Genomic DNA, 22,477 nt, shown 5'->3' with positions numbered 1-22,477 from the left:
TTAAAAAAGTGTTATGTGGAGCATTATTGGTAATGCTGGTTTCTTGAAGTTTCGGGATCAGTGAAAATGCATTAATATTGACTTTAACTTCCATTTGGTTTATGTTATGAAATTTGTTTTTTGTTTTTTTAGTTCGATATTTGCCGCATTTGCGACAATGACTTGACTTAAAAGGCAAAATAGAATATACATTTGTTAAGAATGGATGCCGGTAAAAACAGAGGTAAGACGCACTCATTTTTGTAATTAAATTAGTATTTTAAAAATACATTTTTTTTCTGTGATTAATAATTGAATTAAAATTTATTCTCTGATACCAGGTTAGATTATTTTATTTTAATCAGGATTAAAATAAAGATGAAGATCTGGGCAACTGTTTGCGAGAAAGTAATCATTGATTTAAATTTAAAAAATGTGTGTTGGAATAATAAAAAATACTAAGAGAGTTTATATCTCACAATTTAACATTTTTATATAAATAATTTCTAAGCGAAGGTTTATTTTAATACACCTAAAATTTTTGCCACAAAACAATAGCACTCGAATAAAAATCCTTTTTTCATCAATAATTTTTAAATGCTTGATTTAAAACCATTTTAAAGTATACTATATTTTTTATTTCTCAAACTGTAATGCAACCTCAAAACTCTTTACAGTGAAGCCATAGCTTTCACACAAAAAATATTATTTTATCCAAATTTTATTTTTAAAAATTTTAATGTTACAGTGTGACGAAATAATACAAAATAAAGAAATTAATTTTTGTTAATAACTCTTTCTTAAACTATCTTGAATTTATATGATTATCAAGTCTGTTATTATTACTATCTAGCATTATCATGTGTTACCATTCTCTTATGATCTCCATTTCAATCATTCTTACAGGAGATTACAATCTCCTTTTAAAGTTTAAGATCTAAACTAGTTTGGTTATTTTCATATAAATTGATTGAGGAAATATATCAGATAAATATTTTTTTCCCATTTTTCTACACTTAATAATAATTACTAAACTTAAATATTTGTTTCTACCTGAATTGGTTTATATATCTCAGGGATTCACTACCTACTTTTACTACTACCGAGTCACTGTCAAAAATGCCATGTTGGGGGCCAACTTGAGTGACATAAAACTTTATTGTAAAAATGTAAAGTGTATTACATTAACACTACTAACTAAAAGTAACTTGTATAAGCACAGAAACGTCTGAAATTCGTAAAACTTACATTTATTACTATTACAAATGCTAAACTCATAGCTGTTAATAGCACTTAAAGAATGAAATAGTTACAATCAAGTTCTGGCATGCATTTTGACAACAGGGGGCGGATCCAGAAATTTCCTGGGGGGGGTCATAGACTCCCCCTCCCCCCACAATTAATTTTTTTTGTAAAAATTTTTTTTTTTTTAATATTTAAAAAATAAAGTTCTGGGGTTTTTAATGCTAGTCTTCTCATTAATTATTTTTATAATGAACAATACATAAATAATTGAAGTATTCAAAATCTTTAAAAAATAAATGAAATGTGTTTTTTAGAAACTTTGGCAAATCTGTCAATGATTTTTTCAACATCCAAATGAATTTCTCGATGAATGTTTAATAATGCGAGTCTATAATCGTTCTTGATTTTGAGTTGCTCTAAGCCAAGTTTTGAGACGTTGAAGAGTTGAAAAGGAACGTTTTGCTGTCGCTGCACTAACTGGCAGAGTTATTAAAATTCTCAACAACATATTGATTGATGGGTACAAATCGATGTCACAGGCATTAATAATCTTGGAAAGATCGTTGGACACTTCAAGTCCTGCTTCTGTTTCACGCTGCCATTTTGCCACCCAAAGACGAAATTCTGTTTCCACAACTTTTACGGAAGCATTTAAGAGATTCTTATAAAACTCGGCAGTTTCACGAACGGCTATAAGATCTTCTTCTGTTTCGCAAATTTCCCATCTTCACCTTTATACAATCTTTGGTTAAGCCTGTTGAGGCTCGTTTGAAGCACTCGGCGCCCTTCTACATTATTAATGTTTACAATGAAATATGACGAATTTCGTTTTAATCTTTTGGATTATGATTCTAGAAACAGTGAAGAACATAATTAGATTGAAAAAAAATCGACTTTCTGACCTACCTAGGTGTATATGCCCCCTTAAATAATTTGTAAAATATTTTATTTCTTTTGTAAACTATTAAAGAAATTATTATTATTTTTTTTTTCAATTCGAGAGTCAACGCTCTCCGCGCATATGGATCTCCAGGTATCATGACCCCACCCCCCGCTGTATCCGCCACTGTTGGACAATAAGTGAATATATATATATATATATATATATACCTATATTATTTATAGATTGCACCTGGTCTGACTACCAAACTTCTATAAATGTTGAATCCATAATTTCGCGGTGAAAATATTAACTTAGAATACTTTCTGAAACAAAATTATTAGCGTTAAAATTATTATAAAATTAATTTATTTAAATTATTAAAATTATTATAAAATTAATTACTTCAGAAAACTAGTATGACAGTTTAGAAGAAAAAAAATTTTTTTTGCATCTTAGTGAGTAATAAATATGTATTTTATTTAAAAATCTAGTTTCTGTTTACTAATATTTTAATTAATAAAATTTCTGTTAAGTGCATTTGAGAGTTTATTTTATAAACATGTATGCATAAAATGATTTTTTTATTATAATCTAATAATGGCTATGTATGAAAATATTAATCAACAACTAAGTGCATCTTTCTGTTGAAAATGTCAGATGCATATAAAAATATAGGATATTTTTAAAATTTAAAAAAGATACATTATTTACATCTCTTGATTTCTTGAAAAAAAAAAACTCTCTTTATTTTTCTCGAATTATTTTAAAATAGAATTTGGACACTGCTGAAAATTGTATACCTCATTTGGTCAACAACTCAGTGCAGCTGGCAAACTAGTTTATTCGATGTAAAACTAAGTTTAAATTTATAATTAAAATGATTTATAAGATTTTAAATTCTTAATAAACATTTTAAATCAATTTTTAAAATTGAAATTCAAGAAAATTTAAAAATCAACTTGGATAAATTAAATTTAAATCATGAGTTTCAAACATTATTCAATTTTCTTTTATCTTCTAGCTTCGTGGTTAAATTTTAAAACTATTCCTAAATCATTTATGACCAGATTTAAGCATCATTATTCTAAACTTTTTATTTTAGATTTAAAATCTATTTACAAAACTGAAAACCAATTACGCTAACGTCACAATGGACAATATTGTTGACATTAATAGAAGTTCGTGTAAAAAAATTTAGAAAAAAATAATCAATCCTAATAATTAATAGTATTGATAATAAAGGGTGCTGGTAGAATAATACAAAAGGGGGTGCAACCCTCTAACAAACTACCCCCCCCCCCCAGAAAAAAAATTTAAAATATTCTGTTATTGCTTTTTGTTTTGTTATTGCATATACTTTCATCTGATAATTTTTTACGCATTTCTTCATTATTAATAGTAATATTAATAGACTTCAATATTAATAGACGCATTTCTTCATTGTTAACAAGATATTTAAAAAAAAAAGTACGAATTTCTTGTACTTGCAAATTTTGCTACGAGAAACTGAATTGATGGCATAGCTACTGACTTTGAAACACAAATTACTACAAACAGTAGCTTCGTGAACGCTTAACATCGGTATTTATTGCGTTGATGAAGTTTTACAGTTGTGAGAAGTCAGTTTGTCTTATACACCTTTCTTAAACTAAACAACTAATAGAAAATATCATATTATTTATATTTTATTAAATGAAATTTAAAAATGTAGCTTAGATATCTGCCAAGTTCAGTGTGCATAAGAAAAGTATCTGAGATGACTCAGAATTCATTGAAACAGTTATAAGCAGATTTGGACAGCAAGCAAGACAATTACAATTCTTGTTTAATTGAGAAAAATTTTAATTGTTATGTATCAATAATTACTTAATTATTTGTTTTTGAATAAAAATATTTTTTATTTTTAATATTTTTGTTTTTGAAAAAAAAAATTTATAAATTTTTTTTTTCTGTATCTCTTTAATCGCTTAAAAAAAAGCCAAGGGGATGCAAGTGCGCCCTCTTGCACCCCGCTGCAGGGGCCCTTGAAAGATATAAGTAAATTATTTATTTAGATAATTAAGATTTAAGACTATTATTTTGTGTTTTAATTTCTGGTGCTAAAAAAATTCCTTGCGAACCTAATTTAATTTTTATCTTGAACTTTTGCCAAAATATGTTGTTTTTGGAAAAGGCAGCGACCATGACTAATTTAATAAAACATTTAGTAAACAAATACAGGACTGAACAATACAAATGCGGAGACTAATTGCCTCATAAGTATTCATCACGCACCTCTGCTGCGTAGGAATAATATGAATGTCTATGATAGCTATTTTTGTTCGAGATTTCAGGGTTATGAGTTATGCGTGCATGAAGCTGGAAAGTACGCTTCCTACAAATACTCGTATTTTAATAAATTTAAGTGATTATGCTAACGTGTCAATTGATGACGTATATAGGAATTTGTTCATTTTTCCTCTACAAAAGGTGTTAATCACCGAAATTTCTTTCTTCTTAAAAACGTATTTCAATCATATTTGTTCTAAAATTTAGAATTTAAATTAAGGTATTGAGTTAAAAATAAACAAGAGGTTAACAAGCACCCCGATTTGAAAACGGTTGGTTGCTCGTTGCTTAATAACGTGTAATTTTTTATATATATATATATCTCAAAAATCTACAGATATTTGAAGTATTTTTCTTATTTTGAGCATCCCCTGTCACAAGCGAAGAAAATTTTTCTAATTTATTTTACATCAGTTGAAGTTCGTACTTGATTTAAAACTCAATGATGTACAACTCATTTTATAAATAATTTTGCTTGTGTTTTCCTTAATTTTCTATGTAGGGCAATAAAAATGTAATTCAAACCTAACATTCCAAAAAAAAAATATATATATCTATATATATAATAATTAATGAATATTTTACCCAGCGAAAATATATTAGGTGTTCTCCTTATAGTAAGTAGTAGAAAGTTGCACGACTTCGCGCATCAGGTTTTGGCCCTAAGGGGGATTTATGGCATGAAAAACTTAAATAAAGCTGTCGTGAAAAAAATGATACAAGTCTATACAATTTTGATGGGTAAAAAGTACCTATTTACTCATGAGAAATTGTTACCTAGGTAAAATGTTTCCATGAGTAGTGCGCAAACAGTACAGTTTCCATGTGAACGGACCAATAACTTAATAACTTTTGATCTAATGATCGGATCTTCACGATCTGGGGCTCAATCTTAATAGTTTAAGGGGGTTACCTCAAATAATCTAATTAATTAGTGCAAGCGACATTTTAAATAACGAAATTAAACATAAAGACGTACTAATTCGGATATCTGACCCTCCCCCCATAATATAGGGAGTAGGCGGAATCTGAGAAATATGGTCCCAATAGTTTGGTCATGAAAGCGGTCCAAAGTTTGAACCCCTTCATGTTAAATTTAATATTTGCTTATTTCCCCATATCGAAACAACTTTTATACGAAGATGATTTATAAAACAATGATTTACGAATACACAAAAGATAATTTATGAAACATTTATGGTAATTTTTATAAAAGTAATTTATTTTGCAAATTATTTAATATTTTGTATATAATTTAATTATTATATTTTGTATATAATTTAATTTATTTTATGTATATTCTAAGCATGACCCGTACATCTTTCTCATAACCGACGTTAAACAGCCGACCCGATTCTAAATTTAAGATTATCAATGTTCTACTCCGTAATCTTGTAATTTTGAACTCAATCCAGAGGACAACGGAACTTTTGGATCAGGTATTAGCTCAAACTTACCTTCGTGGAAATGTTTTTGATGGAACTGACTTGCTTTAGCTTTACACGGAAAAGAAAACCTCCCAAGGTTAGCCTGATCACAAAGGGATTCTAAGCCATGATCTGTCTGTCACTGAGGATAATTTACGTCTGCACTGTGGTCGGTGCAAGTCGCGAGCCTAATTCGTATTAACCAGCCAACGCTGAACCTCGTCTTTACGCGTTTTTAAAATCCAATATCGTGATTCGTACTCACTCAAGTTTAAAATCCAATGTTATTCGAATTCATGCGTTTGTAATATCAAACATCGATTTTCGTATTTATACGTGATTTTCAATTCACACATTGCGATTTGTATTCACGCAATCTAAAATTGAAGCATCGCAATTCATACTTACGCAATTTAAAAATTCAATATCGCTATTTGTATTTTTGCGTTCTTAACATCAATATCGCGATTCCAAAACGAAACTTTAAAATCCATTATCGCGACTCATATGCACGCCATTTTCAATAGGTTTCAATAGGAAGATTCTTGTACTAACTAAGATTTTTTCTTAAATTAGTTACTGTAAAGGTGTGATTTTCTTTATTAGTAGGTAATTTACTTGTACAGCTTTAATCAAAAAATTATATTAAATATGTATAGTAATATAAATTAGTATCTTGCTGTCTAACTTAAGCACATAAAATTTGAAGAGTTTTACCATTTGTGTCAGAATCACCCTTGGTTGGTCAAGGTTTGACTTTTAACCATCCGATAATTATAAACGTAATTTATGTGCAATGATATCTACCTTAGTACACTTTCTTAAACTTTCCGACGCTCGAGGAGAATTCATTTTTATTTTATTACCAATGGTGATCAGAAGATAAGCGTAGCGGTCTAGCTTTAATTAAATCCCCGCATCCTAATAATCCCAAAAGATTAAGGAATGTTCTTCCTAGCCTTTTTAGAAGGGCTGCCTGCTCCGCTTGCCCTTATTAAAATCCCCTACTTATTGCTTGTTTGTAGAAGGAACTCCCCCAATACCTCCTAGATGGGAGAAAGCCGCAGGACGTAAAACGATGACTCATACAGTTAGGCCCAGATTCGCTGATCACTTCTGACGATGACGGGTTTTTTTTCCTTCCGTTTCTCGACACTTTTTCGTTACTCTTCTACTAATTTTTACTTGCAACAAATTATTATATATTTTTTTTGTCTAGATTAAATGTTCTTAAATTGTGTAAAAATGCTTAATTTATTTGTTTTCAGAAATGATTAACAATAAAAATAAAGCAACTCTAACAAAAATAACTGATGTGTGAATGAAAAAAATATATTTTTAAGCATTAAATACCAGTTTTATTTTATAAATTGGAAAATTTTATCTAGCTTTTTGTTTTAAAANAATTATTCAAAATCTTTAAATAATAAATGAAATGCGTTTTTTAGAAACTTTGGCAAATCTGTCAATGATTTTTTTTCAACATCCAAATGAATTTCTCTATGAATGTTTAATAATCGTTCTTGATTTTGAGTTGCTCTAAGCCAAGTTTTGAGACGTCGAAGAGTTGAAAAGGAACTTTTTGCTGTTGCTGCACTAACTGGCAGAGTTATTAAAATTCTCAACAACATATTGATTGATGGGTACAAATCGATGTCACAGGCATTAATAATCTTGGAAAGATCGTTGGGCACTTCAAGTCCTGCTTCTGTTTCACGCTGCCATTTTGCCACCCAAAGACGAAATTCTGTTTCGACAACTCCTTTGATTTCTTGTTAGAAAAAAAACTATATATTTTTCTTGAATTATTTTTGAAAAGAAACTGGACACCACTGAAAATTGTATAGCTCATTGGGCCAACAACTGAGTGCAGCTGGCAGACTTTAGTTTATTCGATGTAAAACTAAGTTTAAATTTATAATTAAAATGATTTATAAGATTTTAAAATCTTAATAAACTTTTTAAATCAATTTTTAAAATTGAAATTTAAGAAAATTCAAAAATCAACTTGCATAAATTGAATTTAAATCATGAGTTTCAAACATTATTCAATTTTCTTTTATCTTCTTGCTTCGTGGTTAAATTTTAAAACAATTCCTAACTCATTTATGGCGAGATTTAAGCATCATTATTCTAAACTTTTTATTTTAGATTTAAAATATATTTACAAAACTGAAAACCAATTACGCTAACGTCACAATGGACAATATTGTTGACATTAATAGAAGTTCGTGTAAAAAAAATTAGAAAAAAATAATCAATCTTAATAATTAATAATAATAATGAGCAAGGGCGCTGTTTGAATAATACAAAAGGGGGTACAACCCTCTAACAAATTCCCCCCCCCCAAAAAAAAATATTCTATTACTTTTTGTTTTGTTATTGCATATACTTTCAGCTGAATGCAAATACAAAAATTTCTTGTATTTGCATATTTTGCCACGGGAAACTGTATTGATGGCGCTGGCATAGCTACTGACTTCGAAACACAAATAACTACAAATAGTAGCTTCGTGCACGCTTAACATTGGTATTTATTCCGTTGATGAAGTTTTATAGTTGTGAGTCAGTTTGTCTTATACACCTTTCTTAAACTAAATAACTAATAGAAAATATCGTATTATTTATATTTTATTAAATGAAATTTAAAAATGTAGCTTAGATATCTGCCAAGTTCAGTGTGCATAAGAAAAGAATCAAAGATGCCTCAGAATTCATTGAAACAGTTATTAAGCAGATTTGGACAGCAAACAAGACGATTACAATTCTTGTTTGATTGAAAAAAATTTTAATTGTTATGTATCAATAATTACTTAATTATTTGTTTTTGAATTAAAATATTTTTAATAAAAAATTTTTATAAATTTTTTTATTTCTGTATCTCTTTAATCGCTTAAAAAAAAGCCAGGAGGGTGCAAGTGCACCCTATTGCACCCCGCTGCCGACGCCCTTGAAAGATATAAGTGAATTATTTATTTAGATAATTATGATATAAGACTATTATTTTGTGTTTTAACTTCTGGTGCTAAAAAAATTCCTTGCGAACCGAATTTAATTTTTATCTTGAACTTTTGCCGAAATATGTTGTTTTGGGAAAAGGCAACGACCATAACTAATTTAACAAAACATTTAGCAAACAAATACGGGACTGAACAATACAAATGAGGAGACTAACTACCTCATAAATATTCATCACGCACCTCTGCTGCGTAGGAATAATATGAATGTCTATGATAGCTATTTTAGTTCGAGATTTCAGGGTTATGAGTTACGCGTGCATGAAGCTGGAAAGATAGCCCATTGTGCAGCTCTAGTGCGACGTAAATGAACAAATCAAATCAAATGAAGCTGGAAAGTACGCTTCCTACAAATACTCGCATTTTAATAAATTTAAGTGATTATGCTAACGTGTCAATTGATGACGTATATAGGAATTTGTTCATTTTTCCTCTACAAAAGGTGTTAATCACCGAAATTTCTTTCTTCTTAAAAACGTATTTCAATCATATTTGTTCTAAAATTTAGAATTTAAATTAAGGTATTGAGTTAAAAATAAACAAGAGGTTAACAAGCACCCCGATTTGAAAACGGTTGGTTGCTCGTTGCTTAATAACGTGTAATTTTTTTTACATGTATCTCAGAAATCTGCAGACTTCGCGCATCAGGTTTTGGCCCTAAGGGGGATTTATGGCATGAAAAACTTAAATAAAGCTGTCGAGAGAAAAATAATATAAGTCTATACAATTTTGATGGATAAAAAGTACAATGTTTGACCTGTACAATGTATCCATTTACTCATGAAAAATTGTTATCTTGACAAACTGTTTCCACGAGCAGTGCGCAAGCAATACAGTTTCCATGTAAACGGACCATCCTAAATAACTTTTGATCTAATGATCGGATCTTCGCTTTCTGAGACGCAATCTCAATGGTTCAAGGGGGTTACCTCAAATAATCTAACTAATTAGTGCAATCGATATTTTAAATGACGAAATCAGACACAAAAACGTACTTTATCTGATTAAGCATATCCTTTGTTTCGACGGATTCTGATATCTGACCCACACAATATAGAGATCTGAGAAATATGGTCCCAATAGTTTGGTCAGGAGAGCGGTCCAAAGTTTGGACCCCTTCTTGTTAATTTTACTATTCTTGTTAATATTCTTGTTAATTATACTTGTTAATTTACTATCTAAAGAACTTTCATGCAAAGGTGATTTATAAAACAGTGATTTATGAATACACAAAAGATGATTTATGAAACATTTATAGCAATTTTTATAAATTTAATTTATTTTGTAACAATGTGGTGATAGACATTCCTGCTTTTTCTAAACATGACCCGTAAATCTTTCTTATAACCGATGTCGAGCAGCCGACCCGATTCTAAGTTTAAGATTATCAATGTTCAACTCCGTAATCTTGTAATTTTAAACTCAATCCAGAGGACAATGGAACTTTTGGATCAGGTATTAGAGCAAACTTCGTGGAAATTTTTTTTGATGGAACTGATTTGCTTTAGCTTTACACGGAAAAGAAAACCTCTCGAGGTTAGCCCATCACAAAGGGATTCTAAACCATGATCTGTCTGTCACTGTGGTCGGTGCAAGCCGCGAGCCTAATTCGTATTAACCAGCCAACGCTGAGTCTCGTGTTTACGCGTTTCTAAAATCCAATATTGTGATTCGTACTCACTCAAGTTTAAAATCCAATGTTATTCGAATTCATGCGTTTGTAATATCAAACATCGATTTTCGTATTTATACGTGATTTAAAATTCGCACATTGCGATTCGTATTCACGCAATCTAAAATTGATGCATCGCAATTCATACTTGCGTAAATTAAAAATTCAATATCGCTATTTGTATCTTTGCGTTCTTCTTCTCCAATATCGCCCGAGACGAAATTTTAAAATCCAATATCGCGACTCATATCCACGCGATTTTAAAATTCAATATTGCGATTCTTGTTGGAACTAAGTTTTTTCTTAAACTAGTTACTATAAAGGTGTGATTTTTTTTAACTGGTAGGTAATTTAATTATACATCTTTGTTCAAAAAATTATATTAAACATGTATAGTACTTAAATTAGAATCCCCTTTGTGCCAGTATCACCCTTGGTTGGTCAAGGTTTGATTTTTAACCATCAGATAACTGTAAAAGTAATTTATGCATATTGATATTTATCTTAGTACACTCTCTTAAACTTTCCGATTCTCGGGGATAATTCATTTTTATCTTATGATCAATGGTGATCAAAAGATTAGCGTAGTGGTCTTGCTTTCCTTAATGCTTCAATTAAATACCCGCATCCTAATAATCCCAAAAGATAAAGCAGTGTTCTCCTTAGCGTGTTTGGAAGGGTCGTTGTCTATTATCCGCCGAAAAAAAAACTTAGCTTCAAACCCAAATAATAAAAACATAATATTGCATTTGCTCAAAGCAAATTTAATATGTGAGTAATATAGTAGTCTGTCTTTGGAAAGAACTCCCCTCGCTATTCGTCTCGAGCAGTGGCGGTGACTATGGTTACGATGTTCAACTATTTCAAATAGAGTTTTTAAGTCAATATTTAAGACAGTTTTCGGGTCGGCGAAAGGAAGAGAATCAAAGTAGAGAGAAGTTCCCCTCTTAGAAATGCGCTATTTCTTGTTACTAAAGTAACAGACGGCCTTAGATTTCGTGACGAGGGGAGTTTTTTCGATAGACAAACTATACATGTATCTTATTTTTCTACAGTTACCTTTACATTTTATTTGTTATGATTTAACTTCAAAATAAATATCAATGAAATTCAATACTTCTAATTTTGTATTTATTTAACGATCATATTAATTTAGTTAAAACAGTTTTAAGAGAGCATTGAACTATTTTTAAATTAAACAAGCCTGTTTGGAAATTTAAATGAAGTATAATTCCAATGGGAATAGTTTTATAAAGTTTAATGCCTCGAAATGAATTTAATGATATTTAAAAATACACTTAAAAATAGCAGGGAACTGAGTTTTTTTTTAAAATTTTTTATTTAAAAAAAAATCCATTCTTTGAAATTAGAATATACTTTTATTTAAAATATTTTCCAAAAACTGATTATAAACGGAGGAATTACGCCATGGCTTTTTAATTTTTTAAAAAATAAAAAAATGAGATCTGCTATTGCTTTATAATATGAGCTGCTTCGAACAAATGAGCGTTGTGGGATCTTTAGTAAAAAAAGTAAAAATTATCCCATTGTTTTTTTTCTTTTCTTTTGAAAGTTGTGAAACTATATTGTTTATTTTCGTGGAACGATTGCATGTAGATTATTTGTTTCGCATAAGTTTACATTATCACCAGCAGTACTTTAATGGGAAATAGTATTAACACCTTTTCGCCATTAATAACCACAACACTACTTGATTAATGAAAGGTAGTGAAAGGATGAAAGGTTCATCCAGTGGTCGGACATATATAATATAAATTATAGGCATCGCCCATGCAGGACAGATAAGTCGAAATTACTTGAAAATAAAAGGCAAGACTTGGAAATTTATGCTGAGGCTACTAGAGGTAAATTTATTGGTGGCTACTTTTTTTCTTTCCATTGGCCATTTTTTATTTAGAAGAACCTTAATATTCATTTTGCATCTAAATTGTTATAAAAACATATTTTTCTTAGTTAAAAAAAGTATTATTAATATATTATTATAAAAAATATTGCATTATCATTATAACATATCATGTTTTAAGGGAAAATAATATTAATTAAAGAAAAGATATGAGTTCTGATAATTATTGTTAAACTTCTGCGTCAGAATGAAATATAATAACTAACTCTGGAAAATTAAGGCTCTTAATTAATCATGAAATATTAAAATCAAAATTTCTGCAACTGCTGCTCTCAGCGTTATCTCTGTATTTTTTTATTGTTCAGTCTTTTTTTAATTTTTTTTCGATTTAATCTTTTGCATTTGATTTGCCTTTTTTAATTTCTATTTTTCAGATAAATCTTATCCTTCAATCATTCGCACTTTTTTTTTAAACTTTTACTGTTAAACTTTTTAAAAACAAAAACAAAAAAATATATTGCTCTTAGGGATTTATTTACAATTTTTGTCATTCCCCTTCCCTCTTCATCGTCACTCGAGACGGGTGTGCCATAGACGAAATGCTTCTCTTGCTTTTTTATTAATGCTTTTTTATCTCTATGCTTTTTTATCTTTAAGAAAAGGAACAAAATCTTACACAAAACGCTACTCGAAGAGTTTGCATTCCGTGAAAAAAATGTTTCTTTTTTTTGTGTAAATTATGGAGTCAGAGTTACATGGACAGATAAAATACATTCGGAGTTTTAAATTTCAAGCTAAAAAAATTTCCAAAAATCAAAAATGAATACATATATTGTACATTCAATTCACCTTTTTTACATAATTTTCTTGAATAAAAAAATACCCACTCTTATGATCGTTTTCTTGAAAATAATAAAATTGTTAAAGGGTTAAGCTCTATGAACATGTAATTTCTTCTTTCATTCTTAGAAAATTTTCAATATCATAGGTAAGACTTCGATCTCACCCTTGCTGAGAGGAAAAATCTTTCTTCATACCAAGCTATATAGCAACCTCTTTCTCAAGTAAGCTCCAAGAGAAAATTGCTGTATCATATCAAGAGAATATTAAGCCGAGCTCATTCTGGGTGGGGGGGGGGCAATGGGATACCCACTAGCGTACCTGAAAGCAATTACTCTTATCTTGGCAGCTGAAGTTTTGATGAGACATACAATGATCAACATCTTCTTCCCTCTTCACAGCAGCATGCTGGTTGGTATAGTTACGAAGTTTCCAGTCTCTTATAGACTTCTCTTGATGTGGATTTTTATGAAGTAAAAGTTTCAACATTTAGTCCCATTTAAGTTTAAAAAAAACCTTCTTTTAAGGGGGAGAAAATAAGTAAAAAAACTAAACAGACTTGCAGGTTTTTCCAATGCCATCAGAAATTTTTTTAACAATTATTTCATGCCTTAAAGTTCGCAATATGCAGAATTCGTAGAAGAAAAATTTACTCACAAGGGAGACTAGGGGCGTGACTCGCCAATTTTGAAATAAACTAGTGGGATGTATGCCTTATGAGGAATAATTTCAGGGGGAAACATTCGTTTCGGCCCATAGAAGGTTCTATGAGAGATAAAAAATAATTCAATATGTAGAAAAATCGGTATTTTATTTCTTCAAAGCAGACTATTAGTTATTGTAATTATCTCATACTCCAACTAATTTTGTGGTACTTTCACGTACTATATATAATGCATATTTATTGTCAAAATTAATCTCAAAAGCCAAGCTCAATAAAAAATTTTGGATAAAGAGAAATTTAAAAAATTTGATGCAAATATTTTTTTTAAAATTAACGTAACAGATTTTTCTGAAAAACCACAGATATATGAAATTTTCGAAATCAATTTTGACAATAAATATGCTTTATATAGTACGTAAAAGTACCGCAAAATTAATTAGAGTATGAGATAATTACAATAACTGATAGTCTGCTTTGAAGTAATAAAATACCGATTTTTCTATGTATTGAATTATTTTTTATCTCTCATAGAACCTTCTATGAGCCGAAACGAATGTTGCCCCCTAAAATTGTTCCTCATTAGGCATACATCCCACTAGTTTATTTCAAAATTAACGAGTCACACTTCCCTAGTCTCCCTTGTCAGTACTTACATGATTTTTTGGTCTAGACCCATGTAGAGTAAATTTGATATTTTTATAGTTCAAACTAGTAATTGAGAAAAGTCTGATCTTTCTGACGTTGTCCGTGTTTCCAAATCGTTTGCTTGAAATTATCTACAGTTCAAGAATACTTTTAAAGTTTGATATTTAAACAAAAAATACCTTACAATTTTTGATCCAGAACAACACTAAACGCAACAAATTTCTTTTAAATATAGAAATAAATCTTAAATCAAATAAATATTTTGTTTATTTATTTTACAATTATCATGCAATGTATTTTACAATTTATTCATAGTGAACTCAGCAGATATGAGCCTTAGTTTGATGTCCTCTTCCATCCTGTTGTATTTGTCTGCCTATCTTCTCTGTAATGTACCTCGAAATGAAATTTACTATTTTAGCATATGGAAAAAAAGAAATTCACCGAGCAATAATACCAAATTATTACAACCAACATTCGACTTTTAAAAGGAAAAAATAATGAGGGTTTTTTTTTATTTTTTATTTTTATTTTATTTTAAATAAATGAAAACTTTAAGAAGTTTTTATTATTTCCGGAGGAAATCTCTACAATTCAGGAAATTTCTAAGACAAATATTTCACTCGTGAAATATATTTCTTAGATCTGAACAATTATTTAATTGTGAATTTAACAGGAATAATACGCTGAAAATAATTATTTAAGGTCTTTATCAAAAATAGTGAAACAGTATTTAGGTGTTACTTTAAATAATTTTCAACATGCAAAAAAAAAAAAAAAATCGTATAAACTTTTGAAAAATAGCAGTCGGAGGTGCTTCTTATTTTTTATAGCGACAAAATTTGTCAAGTGAATAAAATAATGCAGTATTAATATCATAATTAAAATTTCATAACAGAAAAATTTTAACACAAAATAGCGCACTACTCAGTATTTCAGATAATTATTCATTTAACTTAGGCGTCATTGGCAAACTTTAAAAAAATTCAAGGTTTTATTAAAGACGCTTTAACTGCATAACAATAATTCATAAGCACATTTCATCTACCTAAATTTTATGCTCAGGCAAAAATCTTAACTGGGAATTAATAAATTCGATTAGTATTTCCCAAATCGTTGAGTTCTGTCATAGTTGGTTAAACTAGGCAAATGAGAGGCGTAGAATATTTGAGCCTATTTCGAGCTTTATAAACTACAATATATTACTTTTCTTTCTTTCTTTTTTTTAATAAGAAAAAACATAAAAATTTTTTTAACCCTATTGTAGTTTCACATTCTGAATAACAATAGCTGAATCATGGAATACAATCATTTACTTTTAAATTCGTCATACTTTCATCATGTGACGCTAAACCTTTCATAAAATACAACAAAGCATAAATTAATGCCATATAGCTTTAAGTGTTGCGGTAGCAAATCTCGTGTCGAAAATGACTCCACGAAAATTAATCTACTTACAAAATGGAAACCCAAATAACTGAAATCAAAGTCAGGCATAACTTATGCACCTATTTTTTGCTTCTATTTGTTTTTTCTTATTCAAATTAACCTTGAATAAAATGCTGCATTGTAGAATCATTTTCATATTATATTTTTACAAATATTTAACTTAACTATCAAGCATTATTTTTTTAAGAAAATATCCAAAACCATCAAAAGAGCCATCAAAATTTTTTAAATATTAGTATTTTACATTACGAATGAAAGAAACTTAGAATTACTGTGTATTGTGGTGTTATTTTCATTCCAGATTTATAATAATTTTTGACTAGTATAATATTATTTATATAAGTTAATATTTAGGGAAGATATCGGCCGTATTCAGAGAGTCTTACAGTAATTTATTTAAGTAAGATAATTAACTATGTTACTTTTTTAAACTGTAGAACTTAAAATATAAATTCATTTCTGTAGGCTAATCAGAGAATCTTGAATTGTAAGATTTCAACTTGATCGCAGATGATAGAGAAAAAAATGATATCATATATTCTACAATCTTCGATCAAATTAAGAAGATCTTAATCTAACTGCATCCATCTATAAATGCATAAGTCTAGTCGATTAACATATACTTTTATTTATCTCTGCTTCATACTTTATTTACTATTATTTTTTATTTATTATTATTTGCCGTCTTCTCCGATGACTTTAGTTATTAAACTAAGCAAAACACGTTTATCGTAGTTCATCCATCAGGGGTCTGTCCAGGCAATACCCAGGCCGAATNAAATATAGAAATAAATCTTAAATCAAATAAATATTTTGTTTATTTATTTTACAATTATCATGCAATGTATTTTACAATTTATTCATAGTGAACTCAGCAGATATGAGCCTTAGTTTGATGTCCTCTTCCATCCTGTTGTATTTGTCTGCCTATCTTCTCTGTAATGTACCTCGAAATGAAATTTACTATTTTAGCATATGGAAAAAAAGAAATTCACCGAGCAATAATACCAAATTATTACAACCAACATTCGACTTTTAAAAGGAAAAAATAATGAGTTTTTTTTTTTTTTTTTAAATAAATGAAAGCTTTAAAAAGTTTTTATTATTTCCGGAAATCTCTACAATTCAGGAAATTTCTAAGACAAATATTTCACTCGTGAAATATTTGTCTTAGATCTAAACAATTATTTAATTGTGAATTTAACAGGAATAATACGCTGAAAATAATTATTTAAGGTCTTTATCAAAAATAGTGAAAGAGTATTTAGGTGATACTTTAAATAATTTTCAACATGCAAAAAAAAAAAAATCGCATAAACTTTAGAAAAATAGCTGTCGGAGGTGCTTGTTATTTTTTATAGCGACAAAATTTGTCAAGTGAATAAAATAATGCAGCATTAATATAATAATTAAAATTTCATAACAGAAAAATTTTAACACAAAATAGCGCACAACTCAGTATTCAGATTCATTTAACTTAGGCGTCATTGGTAGACTTTTAAAAAATTGAAGGTTTTATTAAATACACTTTAATTGCATAAAAATAATTTATAAGTACATTTCATCTACCTAAATTTTATGCCCAGGCAAAAATCTTAAATGGGAATTAATAAATTCGATTAATATTTCCGAAATCGTTGAGTTCTGTCATAGTTGGTTAAACTAGGCAAATGAGAGGCGTAGAATATTTGAGCCTATTTCAAGCTTTATAAACTACAATATATTACTTTTCTTTCTTTCTTTTTTTAAATAAGAAAAAACATAACAATTTTTTTAACCCTAATATAGTTTCACATTCTGAATAATAATAGCTGAATCATGGAATAAAATCACTTACTTTTAAATTCGTCATACTTTCATCATGTGACGCTAAACCTTACATAAAATACAACAAAGCATAAATTAATGCCATATAGCGGTAGCAGGAGTGCAGCGGTAGCAAATATCGTGTCGAAAATGACTCCACGAAAACTAAAATTCAAAATTGCTCTATCTACTTGCAAAACGGAAACTCAAATAACTGAAATCAAAGTTAGGCATAATTTGTTCTTCTACTTGTTTTTCCTTATTCTTATTAACTTTGAATAAAATTCTGCATTGTAGAATCATTTTCATATTATATTTTTAAAAATATTTAACATAACTGTCAAGCATTATTTTTAAAGTAATATCCAAAGCGATCAAAAGATTGCAAAATAACAAAATTTTTTATATTAGTATTTTCGCATTGCAAATGAAAGAAACTTGGAATTACTTTGTATTGTGGTATTTTCATTCCACAGATATAATAATCTTTAACTAGTAAAACATTATTTTAATAAATAGTACCCTAGAAATATAATTTTATTAATTTATGTACTTTTCATGGATTTTTATTCTCGGGTAATCTAAATTTATTGTAAAAAAAATTTAAAAAAAAAAAAACATGAATAAATTTTATAAATAAAGATCACCGCTTAGAAAGACAAAAGATAATTTAAAATACTTGTTATTTTAAAATATTACATTTATTTAACTTTTTCTAAACTATTAATTTCATTTCTGATCAAAGATTTGATTGACGGCTTAGCCACTTTAAGCTTTAAGTTCTTTCCCACGCTTTTTCTATGGAACCATATTGTGCCCCTAATTTATCTATAATTATTTCCTTTGGTACGATTGTATAGTATACTATAATATAATATCTGATCGAGTTTGAATATTATAGGTTAATATTAAGAGAAGATATCGGGCCATTATTCAGAGAGTTTTACAGTAATTTATTTAAGTACATTGTTACTTAAATATGTTACATTTTTAAACTTAAAATAAAAATTCATTTCTGTTGGCTGATCCGAGAATCTTGAATTGTGAGATTTCAATTTGATCGCAGATGATAGAGAATAAGATGATATAATATATTATACAATCTTCGATCAAATTAAAAAGATCTTATTCTAACTGCATCCATCTATAAATGTATAAGTCTAATCGATTAACATATCCTTTTATTTATCTCTGCTTCATACTTTATTTACTATTATTTTTTATTTATTATTATTAATTGCCGTCTTCTCCGATGACTTTACGTTATTAAACTAAGCAAAACACGTTTATCGTAGTTCATCCTATCAGAATAGAGATTAACTGTATTCAACATCACTTGGCATGATGCTTTTGCTCGCGGTAAACACTCATGATAGTCAAAATTTACTACTATCAATTTTCTCCGCTACACGTCCCTTACTAGGGGAAAATCTATCAATATAATACTTTATACTTACATTAGTATATTTAGTACTTACGACATAACCCTTCAACATTTGAGATATGTGCGAAATACATTTATCTGTGGCAGCAAACTAAATCCAATTAAAAAATAAAAGACATTGTAAAACTACATAAGGATTTTGACCATTTCTTTATCTGACCTTTAATTTACAGTTTAAAATATTTATAAGTAGTGGTGTTAAAAAAGTAATTTTTATTCTAATTCATTGAAATATTAATACGCTGTCTTTGCTACCACTGGAAAAAATAGTTTTTGAAACAACGGAAACTACCTTTTGAACGTTTATTTTCCCTTTCATGTTGCATAGGGGCATTTTGTTTCAAACAATCAATTTTATTTTTTTAGATTGCATTTCATTGATCTTTTGTGCTCATTTTATTATACGATATCTCTGTTTATTTCACTTTATTGCTATTATTTTATTATCACTTTATTGCAGCGTGACCCAAGGCATCATGGTTCTCAAGTCCACGAAAAGTGTTAAGAGACTTCTTATTAGTGCGTTTTTGATTTCTGCTTTCTTCACCTTTTCATTTTGGAAGAGTGGCTCTGAAACAGAAACTAAAAGCATCACTGTAGACCCTTGGGTAAAAAAACATTGGACTCATGTCAAAATACTCTCAGACACTGCAAATCATTTACAAAACCACAAAATAATAATGCTGTGGACAAAATTCTTCGGCATCACCGACTACGTGCCAAAATATTCTAGTTTAGGCTGTTCAACAAATCATTGTATTGTTACGTCAAATCGAGATTATTTAAACAGAAGTGATGCTATACTGTTCCATTTGCGAGACATCAACTTAAAAGATATGCCATCTTTTAGAACGAAGAATCAAGCTTGGGTTCTTTTACACCACGAATCTCCTCCACACACGCCTGACATTTTGAAGAATCTTGATGGACTCTTCAATTGGACTGCCACCTATCGGTATGATTCGGAAATCATACTATCTCCATTAGTAAAAAAGCAAACGACAATTATTTCAAATCATGTAAATCATTTCCGTAATAAAAGAAGAATGGTTGCGTGGCTCGTAAGTAACTGCAACACTCCTGGTAAGCGAGAAGAATTCGTTAAAGAATTGCAGAATGTTATTCCAGTTGATATTTACGGAACTTGCGGAAAATTCACTTGCTTGCCAAAAATGTCTGACGATTGTTATGAGAAGTTAGGGAAAATTTACAAATTTTATTTGTCGTTTGAAAATTCCATTTGTAAAGATTATGCCACGGAAAAGCTTTTCCGCATCCTAAGCACTGATATGGTGCCTGTGGTGTTTGGAGGAGCAAATTATTCGAAGGTTGCTCCACCTTTTTCATACATCGATGCTTTATCCTTCAAATCTCCCAAAGAACTCGGTCACTATTTACTACACGTTGCCAAAGATGAAAAGAAATATAACAGCTATTTTGAATGGAAGAAAAGTTATCGCTTAGATTATAATGGACATTATGTATGTCACATTTGTAAATTGCTAAATCAACCAAAAATTAAGCATTCTATCTATCATAATATCAGCAATTGGTGGTTTAAGGATGCCAACTGTCGATCCTGGTCCCCTGAAATGAATGCAAGTTGAAGTGCGAGTAATGTTTGAGGGTTAAAGTATTTTCTAGTCATTTAATACTCAATTATAATCTTATAGTGTGATATGTACAAAATAAATATATAGTATTTATATTTGCCAAAATAAGCAGTATTAAAACTAACCGTACAATCATCGCTTATTGTTATGATGTTTATTTAAGTGTCTTAAAATTACTGTTCGATAGTAATTTTAAAATATATAATATATAGTAATAAATTTATAACTTTATGCTAAGCCATCAACAAGACAATTAGAACGATTATGGAAGAAATATATTGACTGCGTAGTGTGGCAGATAAGGTCTTGATCATCAACATTCATTTTATAATATCATTTTTCATTAATCATGTCATTAGAGCGATCATTCATTTTTTTTTTTTTTTTTTTTACAAAATTTACTTATTGTATGCCAAAAAAGAAACAGATTTTTTTTAAAAATAAATATTAAAAAAATATTGAATTCTGTTTTCAACTATGTTACCTGACAGAAAACTTCATACACTTCAAAAATATACAGAATTGAAATGACTGTCGACATGTTTCAAGCATACCAAAAATAATCAGTTAAAAAATAATTTTGGTCAGAATCAGAGCATGACCCAGAGGTATTGATTTGTTATGGGAACTTGGAGGACATAGTAACCTCGACAGGTTTAGCGTACACTGGTCACCATTTAGTACACGGAAAGTCTACGGTATTTGGGAATCGAACTCATTGACCTCTTGGACGCCAACTCCCTACCAGCCAGACTATCCGGGCCCCTTAACGTGCTGAAAAGACCACTTTAATTTATTAATGAGCTTTTTTTCTTTTTCGAAATTCTAATTTGTTTGGAATTTATTGTAATTTGCAGGGGTTTTCTTTTAATGCAAATTTTCATTTTTGTTTTAAATAATGACTATTTATCCATTGTTATCGAAATCTTAACATTTGTTTCGAAATTTTTTAAGGAATAAAAAAAGAATTAATAATATTAAAGAATATAAAAGAAAAAAGAGAAAAACAATTTCCAATTTGAACAGTAATATAATATAAGGTTATCGTTACGTATAAAAGAGCAAGTAAAATTATATATAACTCGTTTATTACATCTTTTTGTGTCCCACATTTTGCATTCCTAAGCTTAATTTTTTTTCCCTAGTGCAACTAATTATTTTTCAAATCTAGGTCTACGTTCACTTCGTTAAGATTTACGTATTAACAAAAAGTGCTTACGTAAAATTATAATAATTATGTATTTTAGGAACGAAATTATATATTTTTTAAATCGAAGTTTAAGGAAACAAACTGATGAATGAGAATAAAAATGAACTTAATGTTTTGAGCAAACGATTTTATAAATGATGAATTTTTTCGAATTTTNTTGATTTTTTTTTTTTTTTTTTTTTTTGCTGTTATTAGAATAAAATTACACGTGGCACTTTTTAAATTACAAATTATTTTAAGGCTATGGTTTGTATGTTGTAAGAAATCTGAAAGGCAGTTTTTAACATACTTGGTATAGAAAAGCATTAGTTGACAACTTTAGTTAATTTCTGAAACTCAAAAGTAATAACTCTAAATAATTAAAATACTAAGCTGGTGAAAATTAGAACAA

The 22,477-nt window shown here is 29.0% G+C and overlaps 1 protein-coding gene across 1 annotated transcript; it reads left to right on the top strand.

Moving 5' to 3' along the window:
* The first annotated feature begins 13 nt into the window (after window positions 1–13).
* On the top strand, window positions 14–22,270 carry LOC107452321 (alpha-(1,3)-fucosyltransferase C). The gene is made up of 2 exons (XM_043048622.2): window positions 14–223; window positions 19,724–22,270. Exon 2 carries the CDS (start codon window positions 19,740–19,742, stop codon window positions 20,868–20,870), a length of 1,131 nt encoding a protein of 376 aa, XP_042904556.1. The 5' UTR covers window positions 14–223; window positions 19,724–19,739; the 3' UTR covers window positions 20,871–22,270.
* The last annotated feature ends 207 nt before the right edge of the window (window positions 22,271–22,477 follow it).

This window comes from Parasteatoda tepidariorum, chromosome 6, assembly GCF_043381705.1.
Source record: "Parasteatoda tepidariorum isolate YZ-2023 chromosome 6, CAS_Ptep_4.0, whole genome shotgun sequence".
Taxonomy (NCBI): Eukaryota; Metazoa; Arthropoda; class Arachnida; order Araneae; family Theridiidae; genus Parasteatoda; species Parasteatoda tepidariorum.
Note: the sequence above shows the minus strand (reverse complement) of the source record. Positions and strands in the feature narration are given on the sequence as shown.

Excerpts from the sequence above, each read along its gene's own strand:
- LOC107452321 (XM_043048622.2), top strand. The coding sequence starts at position 19,740 with ATGGTTCTCAAGTCCACGAAAAGTGTTAAGAGACTTCTTATTAGTGCG.